This window comes from Eublepharis macularius, chromosome 4, assembly GCF_028583425.1.
Source record: "Eublepharis macularius isolate TG4126 chromosome 4, MPM_Emac_v1.0, whole genome shotgun sequence".
Lineage (NCBI taxonomy): Eukaryota > Metazoa > Chordata > Lepidosauria > Squamata > Eublepharidae > Eublepharis > Eublepharis macularius.
The window spans coordinates 46,997,917-47,023,756 of record NC_072793.1 but is presented as its reverse complement, the minus strand read 5'-3'; the positions used below and the strand labels follow the sequence as shown (position 1 = coordinate 47,023,756).

At 41.5% G+C, this 25,840-nt stretch overlaps 1 protein-coding gene across 1 annotated transcript; it reads left to right on the top strand.

Moving 5' to 3' along the window:
• Positions 1–754: 754 nt before the first annotated feature.
• Positions 755–25,559, top strand: LOC129328982 (C-type lectin domain family 4 member G-like). Its single transcript, XM_054978341.1, has 9 exons — positions 755–870; positions 9,427–9,549; positions 10,769–10,831; positions 11,791–11,844; positions 12,925–12,987; positions 15,132–15,221; positions 16,896–17,047; positions 22,423–22,529; positions 24,846–25,559. The coding sequence occupies exons 1-9, from the start codon at positions 789–791 to the stop codon at positions 24,985–24,987; spliced, it is 876 nt and encodes a 291-aa protein (XP_054834316.1). The 5' UTR covers positions 755–788; the 3' UTR covers positions 24,988–25,559.
• Positions 25,560–25,840: the final 281 nt, after the last annotated feature.

The following is a 25,840-nucleotide window of genomic DNA, read 5'->3' as shown; positions in this document are numbered from 1 at the left end:
AAACAGAAATGTTCAGGAGGCATTTTTATAAGGAGATTAGAACAGTAGTATAATGGTGTAGTTCAGGTGGTCATTTTTCTAAGGGAATAGGATTGTAGTCTCTGCATTGTCTTTTACCTTCTTCATCCACTTTCTGCCTTAAGGCATTTACATGCCTTAGATGGGTTTTTGTTTGTGTTTTGGTCTTGCTGTTGCAGTTTGAGGCCTACTGCTGTCTGATCAAATTGTTTTGTTCAAGCATTTGTAATCCGCTTTGAGTCTCCGTGAGAATGAAGCAATTAAAATTAAAATTAAATAAATTTTCTCACAACAAAAACAGAGATAGACCTTTTTTTTTTTTTTTTAAAGAAAACTAGGAATTCAGAGGAACAGTAGATCATGGCTATCTTTAAACAATGCTATAATGTACTAGTGATTTTTTTAAAAAGTCTTTTAAGTCTCCTAGTGGCAGAGTAGGAGAAAAATGCATGGAAAATGACAACTGATACAGGAAAGTGTGCACAAAACTCTCATGTGAACTACAGGTATGGATGCTTCTGTGCTCCTGGCTGTGATGGCCGGGAAACCGAGGCCCTTGCCACGTGGGATCAGGCTGAGGATGATTCAGCACATGAGATGCAACTTCAGAGGATGTTCCAAAGAACTCCAATGCAGAAGTGACTGAAGCAGGACTCCAGACTAAAAAGAGGAAGGCTAGCTCCATGCATTTCCTTTCTTGAGAATAGCAACATAGCCCTTAAGGTTATATTAAAGTAGCTGGAAGCAGAGCAGCACAGAGATTGACAAGGATGGCTCCAGGCGGCATCTACACAAAGTGTGAAGAACCTGACACAGATGTGGTCAAAGACAACATGTTTGACAAGAGAACAGGTAAATGTCAGCTCCAGACTGGATTCAAGAACAGTCAGAGCTCAGCTGCCTTTGAGGAATGGTATTGTTTTGTCAGGTCTTATTGCCTGTTTAGAGCCTACTAGAAGGATCTTTGTGTGATGAAGGGATGTGGGATGTTTGCATGGGTTCTGCTGTTTGAGGTCTCTGTGACTGGGAGGAAGTTTGATCAAAGGAAAAGTTTGATATCACTCTGGTATTTGCTTCAGTGATATTAGTGACAAAATGACCAGTTGTGAATCAGAGTGGGCATTTCCTGTATGGATGAGAATGCCTCTGTGAAAATAAATATAACCATATAAAGAACTGTACAAACTTTATACTATCCACATATTGGTCTAATGCTTACTGAGGCAAGAGGCCTGTGTCTGGGCTGTACTGTTTCAGATTGTGTGTGTTTGTGCGTAGAATGCCACATAAGAACATAAGAACATAAGAACATAAGCAAAGCCATGTTGGATCAGGCCAGTGGCCCATCCAGTCCAACATTCTGTCACACACAGTGGCTAGAAATCCAGTGCCATCTAAAGGACTGTCAGTGAGGCCAGGACACCAGAAGCCCTCCCACTGCCTTCCTTCCAGCACCAAGACAACAGAGCACCACCTCCCCACAAAGAGAATACCATCTATCTCCTGTGGCTAATAGCCACTGATGGACCTCTGCTCCATATATTTGTCCAGTCCCCTCTTGAAGCTGGCAATGCTTGTAGCTGCCACCACCTCCTGTGGCAACGAATTCCATGTGTTTATCACCCTTTGTGTAAAGTAGTATTTTCTTTTATCTGTTCTAACCCGACTGCTCAATAATTTCATAGAGTGCCCACGAGTTCTTGTATTGTGAGAAAGGGAGAAAAACACATCTTTCTCGACCTTCTCTAACCCGTGCATTATCTTGTAAACCTCTATCATGTCTCCCCTCAGTCGTCTTTTCTCCAGGCTAAAGAGCCCCAAGCGCCTCAATCTTTCCTCATAGGGAAAGTATTCCAACCCTTTAATCATTTTAGTTGCCCTTCTCTGTACTTTTTCCAGTGCTATGATATCTTTTTTAAGGTGTGGCGACCAGAACTGTACACAGTACTCCAAATGAGGCCTCACCATCGATTTATACAGAGGCATTATGATACCGGCTGATTTGTTTTCAATCCCTTTCCTAATAACCCCTAGCATAGCATTAGCTTTTTTTATGGCAGTCGCACACTGTGCTGACGTTTTTAGTGAGTTATCTATCATGACTCCAAGATCTCTCTCTTGGTCAGTCTCCGCCAGTTCAGACCCCATCAACTTGTATTTATATTTTGGATTTTTGGTTCCAATGTGCATTACTTTGCACTTGGCTACATTGAACCTCATTTGCCACATGGATGCCACACAGTTAAACAGTCGTCTCAACATAGAAAACTAGATGTTGAGGAGAAAGCTTCTAGCCCTTACTTATCTTCCTCACATGCCAGTTTTCTATGTGTAGGAATATTATGTATTTATTTATTTAATTGGATTTATATCCCACCCTCCCTGCAAGCGGGCTCAGGGCGGGTCACAATATCATAAAAACCACAATTTAAAGCACAATAAATAACTGGTAAAAACCTAAAAATCAAATCAAGTGAAGCGGAACAAAGCAAAACATGCCCTTTTATTATTATTTTCTAGTGGGAGAATTCAGTCATGTGAACCTGTGAAGTGTAGTGGTTAGAGTGTTGTATCTGGGAGAGCCAGATTCAGATCCACACTCTGCATTGAGATCAGTGATCTTGGCACAGTCACTCATTCTCAGCCTAAACTACCTCACAAGGTTTTTGTGAAGAGTAATTGGAGAACGAAGGACAATGTTCGCTGCCCTGAGTTCCTCAGAAGAATGACAGGATAGAAACCTACTCCCATTGCTATGCTTTTTAAAACTCTGTCCTGGTTCAGGAAGGAGGTGTGGCTATTAACCTGTAAGGATGCTTCAGACATGGTGTCTGAAGCATCCGTACAAGTTAATAGTCACACCTCACCTACAAAGTCAGAGCGTTTGCGGATGATGTGATGGTTATTGTTGAGGACCCAATACAAAATATGCCAAAGTTGCTAGATAAAATAAAGGAATTCGGAGATCTGGCTGGATTTTATGTTAACAAGAGAAAATCAAAGATATTATGTAAGAATATGATAAAACAAAAGCAACAAGATGGTTGTTGGGGGTTTTCCGGGCTGTATTGCCGTGGTCTTGGCATTGTAGTTCCTGACGTTTCGCCAGCAGCTGTGGCTGGCATCTTCAGAGGTGTAGCACCAAAAGACAGAGATCTCTCAGTGTCACAGTGTGGAAAAGATGTAGGTCATTTGTATCTACTCAGGAGGGGTGGGGTTGAGCTGAGTCATTCTGTAAGAGTTTCCCAGGGTGTGGAATGCTAATGGCGGGAGGCTTCATTGTATCCTGAGGAGGTTCTTTTGCATATGGATTGGTGCTTGATGTGCTAATCTTCTCTGCAGGGCTATTGTCGGGTGTGGAGTGTTTTGTTGGCCTGGTGTTTTTCAGAACTGGACCCCATGCTCTGTTCATTCTTAAGGTTTCTTCTTTCCTGTTGAAGTTTTGCTTATGCTTGTGAATTTCAATGGCTTCCCTGTGCAGTCTGACAAAGTAGTTGGAAGTGTTGTCCAGTATTTTGGTGTCCTGGAATAAGATACTGTGCCCTGTTTGAGTTAGGCTATGTTCAGCCACTGCTGATTTTTCAGGCTGTCCAAGTCTGCAGTGTCTTTCATGTTCTTTTATTCTTGTCTGGATGCTACGCTTTGTGGTCCCGATGTAAACTTGTCCACAGCTGCAGGGTATACGGTATACTCCTGCAGAGGTGAGGGGGTCTCTGCTGTCTTTTGCTGATCGTAGCATCTGTTGTATTTTTCGGGTGGGTCTGAATACTGCTTGAAGGTTATGCTTTTTCATAAGCTTTCCCATCTGATCAGTAATTCCTTTGATATATGGCAAAAACACTTTTCCTGTAGGTGACTGTTTTTCCTTGGTTGTTTGATTCATCCTGGGTTTGATTGCTCTTCGGATTTCATTTCTGGAGTAGCCATTTGCCTGAAGTGCGTGGTTTAGATGATTAATTTCCTCATTGAGAAAGCGCGGCTCACATATCCGTCTTGCACGATCCACTAATGTTTTCATTATGCCTCTTTTCTGTCGGGGGTGGTGATTGGAGTTTTTGTGTAAGTACCGATCAGTGTGAGTTGGTTTCCTGTAGACCTTGTGACCTAACTGAAAGTTTGCTTTGCGGATGACCAAGGTATCCAGGAATGAGAGCCATTAGCATTCCACACCCTGGGAAACTCTTACAGAATGACTCAGCTCAACCCCACCCCTCCTGAGTAGATACAAATGACCTACATCTTTTCCACACTGTGACACTGAGAGATCTCTGTCTTTTGGTGCTACACCTCTGAAGATGCCAGCCACAGCTGCTGGCGAAACGTCAGGAACTACAATGCCAAGACCACGGCAATACAGCCCGGAAAACCCCCAACAACCATCGTTCTTCGGCCGTGAAAGCCTTCGACAATACAAAAGCAACAAGAATTGATGGAAATTACAAACTGTGAAGTAACGCATAAAGTAAAATATTTAGGAATTGAGCTTACAGCGAAGAATATTGACTTGTTCAAGAATAACTATGAAAAGCTATGGCAGCAGATTGATAGAGACCTGATTAAATGGAACAAATTAAATCTGTCATGGCTGGGAAGAATAGCGGCAGTCAAGATGAATGTGTTACCACGGATCATGTTTTTATTACAAACAATTCCAATTATTAGAGACAGTAAGCAATTTGAAAAGCGGCAGAGGAAGATTTCTGATTTTGTATGGGCAGGCAAGAAACCTCGAGTAAAAATGAAAGTGTTCTCTGATGCCAAAGAGAGAGGTGGACTGCAATTGCCAAATATCAGATTATATTACGAAGCAGTTTGTTTGGTTTGGCTTAAAGATTGGATGTCACTGGAGAACTGTAAGCGACTAACTTTGGAAGGCTATAAAAAACTGTTTGGATGGCATGCCTACTTGTGGCACGATAAACTGAAAGCTGATTCTATGTTTCTACACCATTATGTTAGAAGAAGTCTCTTCACAATCTGGAAAAAATACAAAAGTTATCTGGGTGAGGGTATCCCCTCATGGGTGGTACCATTTGAAACTATCAACCCGAGAGCTATTTATAATAGAGACCAATGCCTGTCCTATAAAAAGATTCTTATCCAGGAGCAGAATATGACAAGAATTAAAACAGAAGAAGAGCTAGCTTTTTGCTATGGATGGTTTCAATATAGGCAGATAAAGGACTTATATAACTCGGATCGTTCAAAAGATGGAATTAAATGGAAAGATTCAGAATTAGAAGAAGCTATACTACAAGAAAGTAAGAAGAAAATTTCAAAAATTTATCAAATACTTTTGAAGTGGTATACAGAGGACGAAGCTGTTAAAGTCCAGATGGTGAAGTGGGCTATAAATTGTCAAAGAGACATAACAATGGAGGCATGGGAATATTTGTGGAAAAATACATTGAAGATTTCAACTTGTACCAGTATCAAGGAAAATGTTTTCAAGATGATATATAGGTGGTATTTGATGCCAAAAAAAATAGCTTATGGAAATGCTAAGATGTCTGATACGTGTTGGAAATGTAAAAGTCATGAAGGATCATTATATCACATGTGGTGGACTTATGAGGTCGCTAGACAGTACTGGGGAGATATTTTAGAAGTGATAAATGAGATTTTGCAGATTTCAATAATAAAGAACCCAGAACTCCTGCTACTGAACTTAAATATGGAAGATGTTCCTACGCAATACAGAACATTGTTATTTTATATGACAACAGTGGCAAGAATATTATATGCGCAGAAATGGAAAGTGCAAGAAATACCATCTATTGAAGAGTGGATACGAAAGTTACTGTACATGGCGGAAATGGACAAAATGACAAGAAGGCTGAGAGACCAGAATCCTGAAGAATTTTTTAATGACTGGGGGAGATTGAAGGAGTATTTGGACAAAAAGTGGGACGTGAAGGGGAAATTATGGCAATTTGAAAGTTATTAATTGGGGAAATTACTAGGGATAGGGATCTTTACCATTTAAAGTGAAGTTTTAATTATTGTTAAGTTTAAGTTTTGAATAGATTTGATTTTAAGGGATAATATTTAGTTTATTGTAATAGGAAATATATAACACATAGAGAGAATAGATAAGTAAGTTATAGAATAAGATATGGGTTGGAAAGCTGTTGGAAGTCTTTGAAAAAGGGGGGAGGGAAAGGGTGGGGGGAAATTGATATTTAGGTTTTTAATTGAAAACTGTATGTGTAATTTGTACTCACCTAATACAATTTTTCAAAAAAAAAGAGTTAATAGCCACACCTCCTTCCTGAATATTTCATCTCCTCTCGATCTGATTCTCATTCTTCCCATTCTGTTCCATCTCCTCTTAGTTCCCTTCATCTCTCTTCTTCTTGTCTACTTTCTGCTATGCTGCTTCTCCTGTGCTTAGATCAGGATGACCTTTCCTATCCCTTATATCAACTCTGCCTATTTAGACTGCATCACCTAAAACCATTGGCTTTACTTTTTGAAGCCCTGCTTTCCTCTGTGTTACCAGATCAATTGAGACAAATGTTTTTATTACTTGATATTCCAAACACTTGTAGAGTTTCTAGATGAACTGCTTCTAGTGAAGTGTTTTAGGTGAAACAAAAGTCTCTGCTTTTTAAAAAAAAATATTTTCAGAATAAGAGGGGTACAGAAAGAAGAGGGGGAGATACAGGGTCAAAGGAACAGTAAGATTTTGCACTAAAGGAGTTATTAAAATACAGAGTGCACAAAACATATCTTAATCAGAGTTAATCAATGTTAAAGTGAAGAATACATATACTATTCCAGCTACTGTGTATTTTCACATTTACCATCACAAACTAACTACGTCATACATTCTACCTCATCATTAATATTTGACCATTTCCATCTTATCATAGCCTTGTATTCAATATCTAACAATATATCAGTATACAATCTTATTCAGATTTCTAAAACTTAAACAGGGATACACAAAGAAAGAAGGGGGGAGGGAAAAGAATAAAGTAAAAAAAAAAATCGACTTATCGCTACAAGAGTTTTTAGAATACAGAGTGCACAAAAACCGAATCTTTTCCAATATTTATCCACATAGCAATAAAAATTGCAACTATTTTTTTTTGTCTGTGGCAGTCTTTACTATCATGATTTGATGGAGCTCGCATCAATGGCCAGGAACATGTGAAATGCACATGTGAACAAAGCTTAAGCCCTCCAGATGGGGACTGAGTTATGATAGACAGAATAAAATGAAATAGCATGTATGTGGGTCATTAATAGCCAAACTATGCATTGAGAAGCCATTAATTTTATGGCCCTTTGAAATTATAGAAATTGAGCATATCTTTGCATAATTTATTCTGCTTCTGTTAGACAAGGAATAGAGAGGGCCTAAATCTTTTGATGCTTGAGAGGGAATCTCCAAATGGTGCCCTTGTGGTGGTGGAATCTGCCGCCTAAGATGGGCTGCGTCATTCTATCTCATGGCAGGTCCAGATTTTGCCAGGACATGGGACAAAAGGCTGTGTAGTAGACTCTTGGATCCTAAGCATAAGATACTAACCTCCTGCTTACTTATCCCCCACACACTCCAGCTTCTCAAATGACCTCAGGCATTTTTCAATTATTTTCAGACACCCTCATTTTTTAAAATACAATTTCTGCACTAGTCCAATATGATTGTGGAATCAAGAAACCCTAGTGTTATCTCTGTTTACATCGCTAATTATGGAGTCATCAAAAATAAAATAGATCCTGATGTGATGTCAAATACCAGAGGATGCCTGTTCCATGGTGCAATTTCCAGCATAAGATAATTCCTTCTCCAGTGAGGAGAGTATGAGATGTCCTGCCATTAGAGACTCTTTATGCTGAAGGCAAATGACCCATGGTTGCCTAATGGCCCAGGGAACCTTTGCACAAACCATTAATCACTGGCTCTTTGCTCTTATTTTTGTGGTTTTGCTCTGGGAGAGACAATATCTTGTCAGGGACACAGCTGCTTCCTGCTTTCATAAACCTGGGCCAATTACCAAAATAAACTAGAATCTTTTGTTTGAATCAGCATGATTTAGAAGATTCTTGAATGTGCCGTCTACTGTTCACTGGAAGAAGAGTTTGGGGCTAAGCATTATATATTACAAAATAGTAACATTTTATAACAATCTAACTGTTTTACAATGCTATCCTAACCAGAGTTACATGCTTCTAAGTCCATTGATGTCTTAGAAGGCTGTAAACTTGCTTAGGACGGCACTAATAGTTTCTTCCAAGGAATCCTGGTAATTGTAATTTGATGAAGGTGCTGCAAAATCTATTAGATGCTTAATTTTAATAAGGTTAGTTTGTAAAACCAGGATTCAACTCATAGACAATCACTTAGATCTTGGTTTCCCTTAACACATTCTGGTTTGATTTCCTTCTAGCCTGGGTTAAAACCAGGATATCTGCATTCAGAAATCATGTAAAACAAAAGTTACTAAGCAAACTTCAGATCCTGGTTAGGAACGTGACCTACATTCCACCAATCATATTAACCATAGTCAGTTTGATTAAACCGTTGTTTCACATGATGTCTGAACAGAGCTAGTATGCTTTTTTGAAAATCAAGAAGAAAAACAATGGGGACACTAAATGATGTGCCCCCCCCCCACACACATACAGGTTGTGCAGCAGTTCTAATAGGTCTCCAGTTCCTGGCTGGAGTAGCCTGATCAGTGTTAACATTTTGTTAACCCAACCTCAACCCTTTCAGCTGTTATGGAGGTTTACCGCATTTGCAGCTTAGATAGCCCTTTGGTAGAAGGTAACATGGACTGCAGAAAATACTTTTTCCTCTGATTCCAAATTAGTACCTCACAGAACTCTTTAAAAAGGCTAAAGGAGGCAGATCTAATGGCTTAAAGATCCAGAGGGGGGAATTGTGGTCATGGGATATACAGAGCCACTTTAAGCCTCTTTGAAAGGGGGGTGGGAGATAAGGTGGATTATAAACATGCTAATAATTAAACAAAACACAAAGAAATAAAATCCTAACCCTGATTTTCCATCACTCTTGACTGAAAGGAAGCAAAGGACAGGTTGCTTGTTTCTCTTCAGCCTCACGGTCTACTGGACCACTGAGGATTTATGTCTGTGCTCTGCCCTCACCTACTGCCTGGGTTCCTTATTAGCATGAGGACAGCAGTACACTCAGCCCTCCCACTTCTCATAGAGGAGGTTTCTGTCATAAACCAACATTTTTTCCTGTATATCTGGGGTGTCCCCCAAATAGACAAAACTCGTAGCTTTATTTCATTACCAAACTCGTTAGCATAGAGTGTCCCACTTTATTATTAGAGGAAACAATTAGTTCCCATTCCCACCTCAATCTAAGTGAATGTTTAGCTCCCACCACTGCACACAATTTACTTGATGCATTTTTGTTGTCCACAGGTGGTTTCCTGTTGCAGCAGAGCAGATGTTGTTCACAAGGAACATCTATATCAGTCCTTTATATTGCAAATGCTGTGTTGTTTCTGCTGTGGATTATAACCATCATCATTATATCTGGAAAATGTACGGATTTGGGATAAAAAAGCTGCTATATTACAATCCATTCTGACAGCGCAAACATGAGGGGAAAGAATGGTTGTGGGATGAGACGGAAACTGCAGAATTTTTTTGGACGGGGGAAAATATATACACTATATAAAATAATAATGAGGAGTTTCTCAATGTGAATGAAAAAATCCACACAACAGGGCTATCCAGAGCTAGCATATAGGCTTCTGCAAACCCATGGCAACTCTCCGGTTAGCAGAAAAATAAATGTTTTTTACAAAAAAAATAGGCTGTAACAACTTCCTCATGTATAAGCAACATCTGCGTGTGCAGATACCACCCCAAACAACGTTGATTGCATATTGGGTTGCTATGGCAACCCAATGAGCGACATGAGAATGTGGTGGCATTGGTCACTGTGGTTTGAAAATGAGAGTTTCCAAGGCCTGCATGCTCCTCAGCTTCCGCTAACTGATAGTGCAAAGAGTTTTACAGCAAGGAGCCAGGTACAAAGGACAATTGAGGGGAAGGGCCAAGGTGTTAAATAGCAGCAGGTGACTTGGCAGTCCAACCAGGGATCACAGGAGAAGGATGGGAAGAGAAGGGAAAGAAAATGGATCTAAAGAGGGGTGGGGAATGGTGAAGCAGAGATAGTAGGGGCAGCAGAAACGAAACAGGAAGAAGTGGAAGGTGTTGCTTATCTGTTGACACCTACTCTCCAACTTTTAGTAGCTATCTTGAAAGTCAAGTTGCTAGTCTTTTCTTCCTAGCTGCTTAAACTTCAGCCTGTTCATCCTTCTGCTGCTCCTAAAGAGTAAAAGCAGTTTCACCCAGGTGGTAGTGGGAACCATTAAAGCCCACTCCTCAAGTTCCTGCAGCTACCCCCCATCCCACCCCACAAGCTGCCACCGTGGGTTGCCTAATGGTCAGAAAAACTGTGTCTCAGAGCAGAACCACAAGTGACAAAAGGCACAGATTGGACACTTGTCTGCTTCCCTCAAGTTTTGATGGGAAATGTAGGCATCTTGGTCTCACAGCTTCGCTCTCTGACTGCTGTCCAATGGACTTTTCAACTGTCACTTGTCCAACATTCCGCCAAGCTGCCTACATTTCCCACCAAAACTTGAGGGAAGCTGGCAAGTGTCCAATCTGTGCCTTTTGTGGTTCTGCTCTCAGAGTAGGAATAACGGCTGCTGTCTGGGTTCCACAGTGATTTGACTGTATGTTGTTTCAGACTCCAGGATGACCAAGGAACTAGAACGGCTGCATAGCGAACAAACTCTGCTGAGTGGAAATGGTAACAATATCTGTTTTCTGTTCAGAACTGCTTGTTACTTCTGCTTTGTGCCAATCCCCTAAGTAGCAGTCAGCTTTTAAAGGGCTAATAAACCACTTCTGGATTCCAGTATTTATAAGCTTAGTTCTCTATTGTATCATCATGACAAAATACATGTAGGTGAATAGCTGAAAGAAAAGAAGCTATAGATAAAAGAGTTCCTAAAATCAGTTCCTACATGTTCCTTGGTGCCCCAAACTCACTGCAACAGATAGCAGGTTAGTGTGAAAATTCCTGAAGTAGGTAAGCCCTTCAGTTTATCCATTCTGGGTCTACTACACAGCTTTGTCAGTTCTGACTTCAAGTGAGTCAGCAGCTGAAGTAATAATGTACAAAACTCCCCAGCATTAAGGAGATGTAGGTTTCCCTTAGCCCACAGATTCCCATTGTGACATAAAGTCTCTCTCTATGATACTTCTTACACAAGGACGCTCAAGTGAAGGGAGACGCAATGTTAGCCAGGAGTTGTAGTTTAAAAGCTGAAGGCTCTGTCAATTTCCCCTCTCCACAGGAGCCCAATCTCTCCTCAAAGGGTTTGTCAATTGCATCTAATTAACAAACCCTCTGAGGAGCATCTCTGCCTGCTGTCTTTTAAACTACCCTCCTGTGGAAAAGGGGAAATGACAGAGCCTTCCGTTCTGACTTTTTAAACTATGAGTCCCGGCTAATATTGAGTCTCTTTTCACTTGAGTGTCCTAGTGTAAGAAGTATTGTGTAAAGAGACTCATAGAATACCTCGTGTGATGTAGAAGTGATCTCATCCTCCACCCACTTCATGTGAACTGAATTTTCCTTTGAAGCAAAGCCAGCTCCTTATTCCTCAGAAGAACTGTTCAACCCATAGACATGATGACATTGCTAAAAAAAAAATAGATTTGGAACCAGGTCCTCCTACTAACTACAAGTTCTGTCTTTTTCAGACACCTATATGGTAAAGCAACTAGAGGTACTTCATTCTAATCAATCCACCTATGGTATGCTATGATCCTGACTTTGCTATGATCCTGAAGTCCCTACTGTAACCTGTCTTTGTTCTCCTCATCCCTCTTTTCAGCAACCCCAAGGACAATTAGTTCTGCTTTCTCCATTTTTTACTAAGTATGCTTACCACTATCGTTTGTGAAGTTGCATGCTAATCGTCATGGTTTATAGATGACATTTCCTTCAGGGAGCTAATGATAACTTGAGAAATGGTTTTCCTGAATGGAAACTTACTAACAGGGTGTGATTTGAGACTAGTGCTCTGTGTGAGAGATAAGCTTACCAGGTCTCCTGGTATCCACCTGCTGTCTCAGCCATGGGGGGAAAATGGAGGGAGAAGAGTTATCATGTCATTGAAGCAATGTCACTTCTAGTGCAAAGTATAGGGTTTGGAGGGATAGACTATCATGCCGATATGGTGACATCACTTCCTGGTTTGAGCTAGAAGACCTCTAGCTTGGGCACAATGTCATTCCACCCATTCCCTCTCACCTGCTGGTTGCCAGTATGAGAGAAAAGAGAACAGGTGGCAATTTTTTTTTTAACTTTAGGGCATACAGAACTGTACTGGAAGCAGTCTGTATCTTAACTGCATGTGTGAGGTCCAGACAGATTAGCTGCAGGATTATTAGTTGTTTTGCCTGCTGTAGGGGTCTACTTGCTTCCACCATGTCCACCACCTTATCTTGTTGAGCTGCGTCTGCTGCTATTGATTGCTGCCATCTGAGTGTGTATATTTATGTGTGAAGTTTTTAAACAAAACTATTTATGGTTTTAATTGTATAAATTTTAATGTGTTTTTAAAATATTGTAATCCACCCTGAGCCCTTCATGGGGAGGGTGGAATAGAAATCCAAAGAAAATAAATAAATATGTTTTATTTCGTATTTGCAAACAGAACAGGCTAATTACAAAGACACCATAAATGTCCAATGCTCATCAAAATAAAATTGAATACAGCAGTGCTACTCCTGGGCTTCTTTCTTCTCAGAGGAAAGTGTGGAGAATTTAACAGTATCTTTTCTCCATAACTGGTGACTGAAGTGTAGTTGTAATGTTTGGTTTTCTTACAGCAACAGAGTTGAATAACAGCCTGCAGAGATTAGAACATAATCAGAATAAACTAAAACAGGATGGTAAGTGCACTTAGACTGCAATCCTAAGAACACTTCAGCAGGAGTAAGCCTCATTAAATAAAATGTGACTTACTTCCAAGTTGACATGCTTAGAAGCACTCCCTTAGTGCTCCCATAGTTTTGTGATTTGATTTCTGATGGGAAGGGTGTGAGCGGGTCAGTTCTTCAAAAATCTCAGGAACAAGATTTCTTATGGTCATAGACTAGACTCAAGTCCAGTGTGAACAATTTAACTTTGTTATCTATAAATTGTCAAAACAGACCCCTGTGTTCTAAACTCACCACACTTATCAATTGACTTTTTATAAAGAGCCGCTTGTTCAACTTCTGAAAATTCTCTGGCCACCACTGTTGCTCATATCTCAGACAATGTTTTTGTCTCCTGTCAGTTGTGAACAAAGTTCATTGTCAAGTATGAGGGTTCAGCTATTAGTAACGGCAGGGATCTCCTAGGGCACCTCCAGCAAGTCAGACATTTTGTGTTCCTCTGTCAATATCCCAGGAAAAAGAGAATAACAGTTATACATATGAGAGAAAAAGAGAGGGTGCTCAGTTGATCAAAAGTGTTCATCAATTAATCATCTATCTTTTACTAATTAATTAACAGACTAAAACTAAAAATGTTTTCATATTACCAAATCCTTAATATAGGCACTTTTTTGAGATATGGAAGAAAGTGTAAACCAAACCTAACACTCATTGCTAAATGCAATGTCACCTTTAATATTTTCTTTTTAAATTCTTACTATGGTGACACCACAGAACCAAAATAATCTTAAAATATGAGCAAGTGTCCCTACCAATTCAAACTTGTTTCCACTGAATTTAATTGGCATCTATTAACTGATCAACTCAAGCTTCAGACCTAATTCCCTCAGTGTCACTTTACACAGCATAACTGACATGGCTGAATGCTGTTCTGTACCAAAAGTAACCTTCTCCCTCAATAGAGATTCCTTTTTTCCTTTGTCAGGGAAAAGGATAGTTGCTTAGCCTGAACTTCCAGTATTGTTATAAGGGGTGATTTTTATGTGTGGAAGTTCGTTAAGTCCTGTTAGTTATCATCAGCAGTCTCAAGTTCCAGTTTACCACCTCAGTTAGGCCCAAAGTTTTAGCTGATTAATTGTTGAAGACCATTTTCAGTGATTGGGCTATGAGGTAGTGTCTGTATTTTTTCCCCTCTTATGGGACAAATAGCAACTAGAGATGGGCACGAACCAAAATTAAGTACAAACCAGGCCGGTTCGTGGTTTGTGAACTGCGGTTCATCAGATCCCATTTCTGATTAACTGCCATGAACTTTAGGCTGGTTTCTATGGTTCATTTTTTGGTTCGTGCAGTTCATGACTGCAGACAGCCTGGTGCCAATCAATCAGTTTCCTAGGCAACAGGGGATGGACTTCCTGCAGACCTTCTGCTGGCCCGGAAGTGACCTTCTGCTGGCCTGGAAGTGATGATTTTCTGACCCAGATGTGACATTTTCACAAACCAAACAAACTGGTTCGCGAACCAAGGGCAGGTTTGTGAAAGTTCGTGGTTCATGAAGTTTGACAAACCACGAACCGCATGGTTTGGGTTTTTTCCAGTTCATGCCCATCTCTAATAGCAACCTCAGAGGTAGAGGAGGAAGGAATAGGGACCACAGAAACAGCAATGGAGAAAGTTCTGTGCCCTCATGCCACAGCCTGGATTCTATAATATTCTCATATAGGAAGGAGGCATATACATAAAGCAGATCTCAGAAAGTCTGCTCTCAGAATCAGGAATCAAACAGCTGCTCGAAAGGTCTTAACAGAATCTTAACCTTTATTTGAACTTGAAATTCAGCCTAGAACTTGGCTTTCTGGAAGAGACAGAGAGAGATTCAGGAAGGACAAGTGGGCTGTGCCAGCTTTCTTCAAGATAGACTTACATATATTTCAGACCTGGACCCTAGTTTCAAAAAATTATGGGGGAAAACTTGTAGGTCTTCTGTTTTTGCATTTAATTTGGCCCTCAGCGAGAAAGTGGGAATTAGATTCTAATTGTTTAGTCTACAAACTAATGAGGAAATTGCGAAAAACTTGTTTTGGAATCACTTTTGCACCATACACCAGTTGCATCAGACCAACTCACCATCTTTTGATCTCCAATGTTGTTCCTAGTGACAAAATTGCAGAACGATTTAACTACAGAGAAAAAAAAGATTTGGGATGAGACGTTTAAACTACAGAATGCTCTTCAAAAACTAAATGGTAAGATACAAGACTCCCTTGCTCCTGGACTAATAAAATGCTATTCTTACTGAGAGACTGCTGATTCTCCTGCTAATGGGTACTATCTGTTAGAAAGCTGGGGATAAAAAAAAAGGATGAGTACACATGTGTTGAGGGCCAGTATGGTGTGATAATGAACAGATTGAGAAGATGTATGTGATGTATATGAAAGCAAGTATATGACAAGTGGGGGACCCACAAGAACTTGTAGAGGGCATATCATTTCCCCCTCCCCTGCCATTTCCCCTAAAAGCCCTCTTAGGGCCACGCGAGATGTGCAGGCTTTTAAAGAGTTGGATCTGGGCTCTCCAGACCCAACTCAAGTTTCTGCAGCAATACAGCAGTTAAAAAGTAAATGGCTTTAAAAAGAGAGCCCAGAATGCCTTTGTGGGGGAAGGAGGGGCTCCCCCTCCCCCCTCAAGCCATTTCCCCATGTCACAATAATACGGGAGGAGTTCCCTCCTTTTTTTACTGCTCCATGTGCATAGAATTCTTCATATGGAGCAGAAAAAAGAGGGGGGTGGGGAACTCCTTTGACTGCTATTTTGACATGGGAAACAGTTGAGGGGGAAGGTAGGAGCCCCTTCACTGAGGCATTCTGAGTCAGTTTAGGGTCTCCTTTATTTTTAAAAGCTAATCCCGAAAGCTGCTGTATAGCTGTAGAGAACTCTTGTTGGGTCTGGGGAACCCAGACCTTTTTCTTTAAAAACCTGCGTGTCTGACTTGGTCCATAGTTTCTCCCCTTTTCCTGCTTCTTTCTCTCCTTTCCACCAAGCAACCTTTATCTGCCCCCCTGGCTCCAGCTTTCCCTCTTTCCCTCCCCCTGGCAGCTGTTCCCTGGTAAAACTATGATTAACTTTCACAGTTCTGGTTGCCAGATCAGTCCCAGTAACTATGAGCCAAGCTACAAGTGACATTTTTCACGTGAAGGACACTTGATCATTTTTGTAAGTTTTTCTGGGAACTAAAGTCCCTCTTCCCTGCCCCTGTTAGAATCACTGTTTGAAGAGCCAGAGAAAGCCTGCGGCAGCAGCAGCTTTTGCAAATCGTTCCTCCAGTCACAAGCCTGCTCTCAACGATCTTTGGGGAAGGGCAGCTGCAACTTTCTCCCTTCTCTGGGCGTCCTGCTCAGCTTCACCTACATGTCAGCTTTCCCCAGAGCAGCTCCCCGGGAGCAAGACAATTTGCAAAAGCTGCTGCTGCCGCAGGCTTTCTCTGGCTCTTCAGACAGCGATTCTAACAGAGAGGGGAAGGAACAGAAGGAAAAGGGGCGGGGGAGAGGGGCTTCAGTTCCCAGAAAAACTTGTGAAAACGATCAAGTGTCCTTCACGTGAAAAATGTCACTTGTAGCTTGGCTCTGTGTTGCCAGATCCCCTTACCCTCCAGGTGGGAGGGGGAAACCAGCACTCACCTTTTTGTTCTCTGTTCGCGTGCATGCTCTGGGGCCTGCACAATGTTATTTTGGGTAACCTCCAAAGTATTTTTTAAAATTTCAGATTTTTCTGCAAAACTGCATTTTTAACTGTTTTTAGAAGCACCTGTATTGTCTGTTTCATGTCTCCATTCTCAAGATTTAAGTACCCACAGATTTGGCTATGTTGAGAATTAGATATAGTGATTGCTGTATATACTATCTCTGTAATTTCTTTGTAGCCTCAGCCTGCAAGATGTGTCCAGAGGGCTGGCTACTGAACAAAGGAAAATGCTACTATTTTCATGAACAGGAGATACACTGGTCTTTAGCTAAGAATTTCTGTGAGAATCAAGGTAGCCACTTGGTTGTCATCAATGATGCAGATGAGCAGGTAACGCAAACGTGTTTTGAAATAAATGATCAAATGGATGTTTTCCATTTATTGAGTACAACCTGTTTATTTCCCCTCAAGCCAGTTCTTGCAGACATATTGCATTTCTTGAGCACTCAAAGTACATTTTTAGTGTGGGAAAATGTGGTATTTCAGTGCCACTGTAATTGTTGCATTGAATGTGTTTGTGGAAATGTCACGAACTTGTTGGGTGCTGTTGATGCTTCAAATTATTCTTTATTGGGAATTATTTGTGTTCTGCCTTTTTTTTGCATTCTGTCAAAAGTCTATAATTATGAAAGGTAATATTTAATTTATTTAATTGAAAATAGATCCTACTTTTCTTCCTATCAATGGGACTAAAAAGATATGAGCACAGAGAAAGAGAGAGAGAAGGAAAGAAACAGAGCCAGTACATTTCAGTTTCATTTGGGTAGCCATGTTGGTCTGCAGTAAGATCTGAGTCCAGTAGCACCTTGAAGATGAACAAGATTTTCAGGATATCAACTTTCAAGAGTCAGATGTATTGACAAAGGGAGCTTTGACACTTGGAAATTTATACTCTGAAAATCTTGTTGGTCTTCAAGATGCTACTGGGCTTGAATCTTGCGGTACATTACAGGGTTCCTTGGAGTTCTTCATATCTCTTGCTAGAACCCTGTCACTAAAAGTGAGACCATCCAAAGTCAGGATGTGTTATCTTGAGCTGGGGATACGAAAGTAGAGGGGAGGTCGCCTTAAAGTCTTCATGAAGCTTGTTCCTTTAAAGGCAAGGATGTTCTTTACTGACCTAGGCATTCACAGACAAAAGCATTTGTTGCTCTCTTGGAAACTGGAGAGAGAGGGGGGAGGGAATTAGAGTATTTTTTGTAAGCATATAGCAGCCATGACGGCTTTGTCCCAATATTTGTTGTTGAGGTAGGCATCATGCCAGCTCCATCAGATGCTGTTCTTTCTTTCACCCAAGCCATTCTGCTCTGGAGAGTAGGGCACCATGGTTCAGTACTCTATGCTTTGCTCTCTCAGGAATTGCTTGGTGACTCTTGCTATGTATTCACCACCATTGCACAGAACTTGGGAGCCGGGGCTTCCTCCTGCACTTGTTGCTCACAGTAGCCATGTGCTCCCCAATCTTCTCCAGCACCTGTGATTTTTCACTACATAGATAGGTCACTGTATATACGGAAAAATCATCTATAAAAATTCAAAAGTATTTGAACAAGCACACATCTGTTTGCATGAGCCTGCAGATGTCATTCTGTAGTAGCTTTGGGAGGGACTTCATTTTCCTCTCATTTTGCTTTGGAAAACTGGACTTTACTGTCTTGTGTTTGATATTGCAAATACAATTGGTTTGTAGCATTGCATTCCTTTAGTTTGATTCCTTCAGCTAGACTCTCCTTTTCAATTTTTTGTGTGGCAATATTTTTATGAACTCGTCTCCTTTGCCAATGATTAAAACAATTATCACTGGAGCACTCTTTAAAGCAGTTTGGCTTTTCACTTGGACCATTCAGGTTAACTTTTACATTAATTTCCAACAGCATATATTTCATGATCACTAGTAACTGTGCACCAGCCTTGATCAACAATTTGCTGATCAAGATTAGTGTCTTAAAGGAAATCTTTCACCAGAATCTCATTTACTCTTCCTTCTGGTAATTTACACTGTGGCATTCTTTCCCCCTTTCCTTCAGTATTAAGTGTTGGTCATTGCCAAAGATAGACTTTGTGCTGTTGAACTTTTGTCTAGCTTTGAGAAGTCACATGACCTTATCATGTGATATGAGGCTCCACTGTCTAAAATGAAATTTGTTTATGGATTGTACTATGTTAACATTTCTTGCTAGATATGATGGCAACCCCAGGTCTACCCCATGCTGCTGTTTCAGCACTTGAAAGGCATGGGGGGCGGGGGCATGGGAGCACCTCATCACTCCACACTGTGGGCCCAATCAGAATCAGGTGCTCATAGCATTTTAAAATTGCCTCATTAGCCTTTAAAATGGTGGTAGCATCAACAGGTCAGACCTAGGACACACGTCTAGTTTGGCCCTCTGTGGTGGAATGCATGTGGTTACTACTTGGCAGCCTAGAGACAGCTGAATTTAATTGTTCCTTTTGTTTGCGTTGTAAACATTCAATTTCTTACCTGGGGTTGCTTGCCTTGAAATGCCCTCCTTCTGTTATTCTCAATTCAGCTAGAATTTCTGTATTTGAAAGGTCTCTTTTGGGCATTTCCATTTCTGTGCACTGCTTTCAGCTTCAAACTTACTTAATTCAAATCTTTACAGCATAGACTCTGAGCAATCCAGATCGGTCAGGTTTGCAAAGCATTTACTAGAGAGCCAAATGAATTTGGAAGGGATATGAAGAGAACCATTCCTCTGTCTGAGAGACCTCTTCCCCCTGGTTCTCAGTTGATCAATAATGGTAACAAGTTCATTTGCATGTGTTGCAACATCCTCCCTAATAATCTCAAATTAAGTCAAGATTCACTTTTTTTCTGGGAAAAGAGGTGGTGGAACTCAGTGGGTTGCCCTCGGAGAAAATGGTCACATGACTGGTGGCCACGCCCCCGATCTCCAGACAGAGGGGAGTTTAGATTGCCCTCCGCGCCGCTCAGCCATGTGACCATTTTCAAGAGGTTCCGGAACTCCATTCCCCCGCGTTCCTGCTGAAAAAAAAGCCCTGCTATTATTAGAGCTGTAGCTTTGTTGTTCTTTAGGTCCCATTCTTCCTACTTGGCTTCAGAAGCCATTTAGTCTTTTAGAAACATGCTTATTAGCTGATTTCTAAGTAGGGCTACTAATTTTGGGTTGGGAAATTCCTGGAGATTTGGGGAAGGAGCCAGGGGAGGACAGAATTTGGGAGAGAGGAGGGACCTCAGTATGGTATAATGCCATACAGTCCACCTTCCAAGCCAGCCATTTTCTCCATCCATGTTGCACAATCATCTTCTTTCCACATAATTAACTCATATCAGGAATCTATGTTGATTGCAATGCTTTCCTACCCCTCTAAAAAGGTCTCTACCCCTTTGCTAATCTGTAGCTGTGGGGTTTTATTCTCTCAGCAGACTGCTGTGCCCCATAACCTGTTATCTTGATCATCTGTGCAAGAGTGCAGGAAAGACTGCTTTAAGATAAAGTCCACATGATGCTGGTTGCTTTAAGAAAGGAAAGGATATTCTTTATTGATAAAGAAGTCTGTACTGTGATAAAAAGTGTGAGCTAGGCATTCTAACCACTAAATATCAGAGATAAGAGCACATGTTGCCCTCGTGGGGAAAGCCAGAAGGAAAGTCTCTGAGATTAGCAATCTTGGCAACAAAGGGATAGTAGCAGAACAGACAAGAGGAAAGCAATCAGAAGCATTTGACTTGTCCACCTTGCTAGTCTAACATTTCCCTATAGTGCAAAGAGACACTGCACCATCCTTCACTTTTAACAGGACACTGGGCAGGATTTGCCTTCATCTCAACAGTATTCCTAAGTATTCTACTTTATTTACACCATAGGAGTGAATTGGGTGGGGACTAAACCCACTTCTGGTCCAAGGTGAAGAACAGACATAGCCAATCTCAGCTCTTGGAAAAAAGAGTTGGACTCAAATGTGGTGAAAAGTGGAAAGTGCCATCAAGTTTTAGTCAATTTATGGGGACCCTGTCAAATACAGTCTGCCAAATGCGCTGCTTCCTAGTGCTCTGACTTTCCCTGGTGATTATTTCATATGAGAAGGGAGGGCTCAACCCCCTTTATCTCTGAGGTAACCATTGTGAAGGAAGGAGGGGGAATATGCAGTTCCTTGTGTTGAGCAAAGTGAGCTTTACTACCCATATCTAACACAAATAACATTCCCATCCCTAGTCAGAACTTGGACAGTGTGCTGCCCTTTGCTAGAAGGGATATTCACTGGCACTAGAAGCAAAGCTGCACGCTCTATCCCTTGCAACAGGGATGCCCCTCCCCTTTACTGCTGTTTGGCTAGAAAGACCAAATAGATGTGGTCCATTTACAGAGATCAGGCTTTGTGCATTCAAAATATAAGAACATTTAATAAACAAAATTATAAAGAGTACACATTGTCTGTTCAAGCATCAGGCTTAGCAAGGGTACAAAGAAAAGGTGAAAAAACACAATCCTCTAAACCCAATTATCTATACTTATACTAACAGTGCGATCCTAAGCAGAGTTACTCTAGTCTGCTCTGTAAGTAGTGTTTAATTAGGATAGCCTAATAAATCTTGAAGTTGCTGCATTTTAAAAGCCATCATTATTTTTGTTCTGAGAGTTGGACTTCTCCCATTGCCCCCGATAGATGATCAAAATGGAGTCCCTCCATAAAGTTTTAGTCCTTCATGGCTTGTGTACAGCAGAGCCCAAGAGATATGAGAGAAGAGAGCTTCTTTTCATGACCGGAGAATTTTTAATCTCCCCTTTGGGAATGAGTCTCCCTCTGGGGACAGTTCTGATCTTCCTTCCACAAGACAAAGAAAATACTATCTAGCTTTTTGGCTGTCCCAGTCTCTGTCCCTTTTAGGTGTGACTTTCCAGCAAGGTGTGAGATGTCAAACACTTCTGTTCTTTGTTTCAGATAGGTAGCCATGTTGGCCTGCTGTAGAACAGAAGGATTTGAGTCCATTGGCACCTTAGAGACCCACAAGATTTTTCCAGGGTATCAGCTTTCACAAGTTAAAACTGAAGCAAAAAAGGCATCCTGGAAAGGGCCCTCTCACCCAAAAGAGGGGCAGAAAGGAGCAAAAGATTACTTTTTTTCTTCCATAGCAGTGAGCCTGCTGCCCCAGCTCAATGCAGGGCAGGTGAACAGCAGCAGCCATGAACAAGCTGCCTGACCCAGCCCCATGTCATGTGGGTATGCCATGGGAACTCGTTGGTGTCACGTGTGGCTGGGGTAGCTAGCTCGCTTGCAGTGGTGGCTCCCCTGCCCCACATAGGACGAGGGCCATTGGCGCATCGCAGCTGTAGCTACAAGGGCCTCCAGCTCACCAGAGCAGCAACCCTAGTGGGAGAAGGCAGATTCCCCAGCCATTTGTCCACCTAGATGTTTCCTGGCAGCCTTAACGGCCAATCTGCCCTTGTTGTCAGCCAGTGTAGTTATCTGAAGACAGGCAATTTATGTTCTCATTGTCTAGCCTTTGACAACAATTGAGATGCCGTATTCTGACCAGCTACAATTTTCATGTCGTCTTCAAGGGCAGCCCAACACAGAGCACATCATAGTAATCTGTGTAATTCATAGAGTGCTGTGGTCTCCTCTCAAACACAGTAATATTATCATTGCATTCAAGAATTCATAGTACAGTCTACATAGTCTATTTCAGTTCAAATAATGTAAAAGGAAATGTGTTTCAGATGTTTCTCCAGTCAAAGAAAAAACGCTATTTATATTGGATTGGTCTCCACGATATGAAAAATGAAAATACCTTTGTCTGGGTGGATGACAGCCCTCTATCATATACGTAAGTCTAGTAATATGTTTGTGTGTTTCTGGGGGTGAGAAGAACCCATTTTATTGCTATGAAATTACATACATAAGGCCTTGGAGTGATATGACTCAATTTCCCTAGTTCTAAGCAATTATTGCAGGCTTCCTGCAGATTCAGAAAAACATTCCTTTGTTATTTTGCATCCAAATGATCTTATTCAAATTTTGTATTAAAATACCTGAACTGTAATCACTGAAGAAGGCAACATACCCTTGATATCCAAGTAGTTACCCCAAACAAAAGCATCCAAGTAAGGAACAGACTGGAGATTTTCAACAGTAAAGTTGGCTCTTCCCTACTGGCACATAATGTTCATTTAGTACTGACAATGTGCTATCCAAAGAAATTTTTAGGAAGCATATGATAAAATAAATTAGTACCTAATATTTCTGCTTAATCCAGTATCATTTGAAAGATGAAAGGTGATATTTTCAAGCTAAGTTTCTCCTTAAACATTTTACCAACTCTAAGTATTGCCATAATATAAATCCCATTCCTTCCCTTTTCTAGCGATCCACTAGACTTGTGCATGGGAATTTCTTTCATTTCTATCATTTATGTTGTTATTAATTCCAAAAGGGTTGCCCAGTCCCCTAGTGGGAGTAGAGGATCCCCTCTGTTCTCAGCCTCCGCCCCCCGGCCCCAAACTCACCTAGCCAGCAGAGGAAATAGCTTGGGAATGGGCCTCCTGGGGCGTGCTCCTGGCATGGTGCAACAACATCACTCCTAGGAGTGACGTCAATGTGCAAGCCGTGGGAATGCTGCCAGGCTTTGTGCTGGGCCAATTTGACCAATTTCGGGGCCCAGATCAGCCCAGCATGAAGCTCAGGAGCACTCCTGGAAGTGATGTCATTGTGCCGGGAGTGCATGCATGCTTTGCGCATACATGAAGATATCCTAGCAGTAAATGCTGGGTTCTCTGTCCCACCAGGAGAGTAAGGGGACTTGGTAACTCTAAGGCAGCAGAAGGAGGACTATGAGGTAGATTTACTTGGATGGAGGGCAGCAGGCAAGCAGAGGGAATGTAGACGATAAGGCAAAATTTTGACAGCAAGGGAGACATTGGAAGGAGAGAGGAAGAGTCAAATCCTTTGGGAATGGAATGTATGTAATCCTAGTGGCGACAGCTTGCATTCAATCAAGACAGCCCACAGCCTATCTCCCCCTCCCCTTAATGAACATTGTTCTGGTGTGTCCGTATTAGTACAATGCTGGCTGCCTTGTAAAAGTGAAATCAATAGAAGCAGAGACTGCAGTAAAAAAAGAAACCAGAACAAAATGAAATAAAGACATTTTTGCTAAGACATGTTTGCCATGCCCAAGGTTGCCAGGTCCCCTGACCGCCCCCCCCCCCGGGAGATCTGGGGCCCAGCTTCTACCTTGGGGTTTTCCATTTTTGTGTCCCGGCTTGCATGATGACATCACTTCCAGGACGTGATGTCATCATGTGGGTCACGGGCCGTCCAGGGAGTGCTCCCGTGCTCCCCAAGGAGCCAAATTAGGCCCAATTCAGGCCAATTTGGCTAGCTTTGGCCTGAATTGAGCTGCTGTGGAGCTCTCCTGTGTGCCACACCCCCTGGGAGCACACCATATTGCCTGGGAGGTGCATTTCCCCTCCACCAACCAGGTAAGCAGGGGTGGGAGATGGAGGGTGGGAGTGAAGGATCCCTACCATGCTCCCAGTGGGTGCTTCCTGATGGTGCTTATCTAGTTGGCAGGGAAAAAGAGGTGGGGAGGGGAACTTACCGGGCAGCGTAGACCTTTTCCGGTGACATGATCATATTGCTGCCAAAGCACTGGCGTTACATCACTTCAAATCCAAATGAATTTTGCCCCAATACCAGAGCAGTTCTGGCAGGCCCAGCAATGCGATGACATCACTTCCGGGAGCGACAGCAGTGTGTTGCTGGTGATGTCATTATGTCACTGGCAAGCACCCCCAACATCTGATAAGTTCCCCCTGCTCCCTGCAGTTGCCAAGAGGGACCTGGCAATCCTGTGTTTAGAGGGGGAATTTGTTTCATTTTCATATTGATTATGATAATTATGAAACACCCCATTTTTGTAATTATTTTTTGTAATCATTCCAACTAATAATGCACAAATCTACTTCTTGGAATTAATGTGGAGATTTTATAGCCCCCAAATTTCCAACTGTGTAATGTAGCCAAAGTAGAGGGCATTTCTCCATATATCCTATTGTTGGGTATAAGAGACTGTTCACCCCATCTTGTGTAAAAACAATCTTATAGGGATTTTATTGACACTGCTATCGCTTTTCTTCCGCAGCCACTGGTTTGCAGGGGAGCCAAATGATTATGGCCATGGTGAGGACTGTGTCACGATGACAGAAAGAGGCTGGTGGAATGATTATGCATGTGGACGCGAAGTGACAGGCACTATTTGTGAAAAGCCATGGAATTGCCAGTAGTGACCAGCAGGAGCAGAATCCAAAATTCAGGGGCTTGCTCTTCCTGACTCCATCATTCTTCTAAGACCTTTGCTTAAAGATCTTCTAGCAGTACAAACTCTGACACCTTATGGGCAGTAGCTACAGCAAATAATTTCTACATATGAGACCATAGTATTCACATTTAATTTGGTGTACACTTGTAGTGCACCATATCTGATTTTCAAAATTTACAAATAAAGAGTTATTTGACCTCTAAGACTGAAATCCCAACAGAGAAACAGTAAGCAGACCTACTCAAAAGTAAGTCCCATTTATTCAAATAATTCAAAATGCTGATGGTTGAAAAAGGCAAGTAATCTTTTTTCAGAAATATATAGCATTTTGCTCAAATAGAACGTGAGCCAAGGAATAACAACATTCAATTTATATACTGCACTTTAGGACTTATATACTGCAACTTAACACCCACTCAGAGTGGTTTACAAAGTATGCTCACAACAATCACCCTGTAAGGTGGGTAGAGCTGAGAGAGGTTTGAAAGAGCTGTGACTGACCCAAGGTCACCCAGCTGGCTTCCAGCAGAGGAGCAGGGAATCAAACCCGGCTCTCTAGATTACAGACCTGCCACTCTGAGGCTGATGGTATGATTACTGATTGTTCAACTTTTTTAGTTAGTCTTCCATTTTGAAAGAATTTAATGAAAATGGTCCATCAGTAGCATCTTTCATCATGGAAACTAACCAGAATTTATAACTATTTGGAGGAGAACATTTGGTTTTGTGGTGCACGTAGAACAATTTTTTTCACATATGGTAGTTATCTGAGCAAACCTAGAAGTTACAGTAAATAGTTTCATTAGTTTTATCAGAAG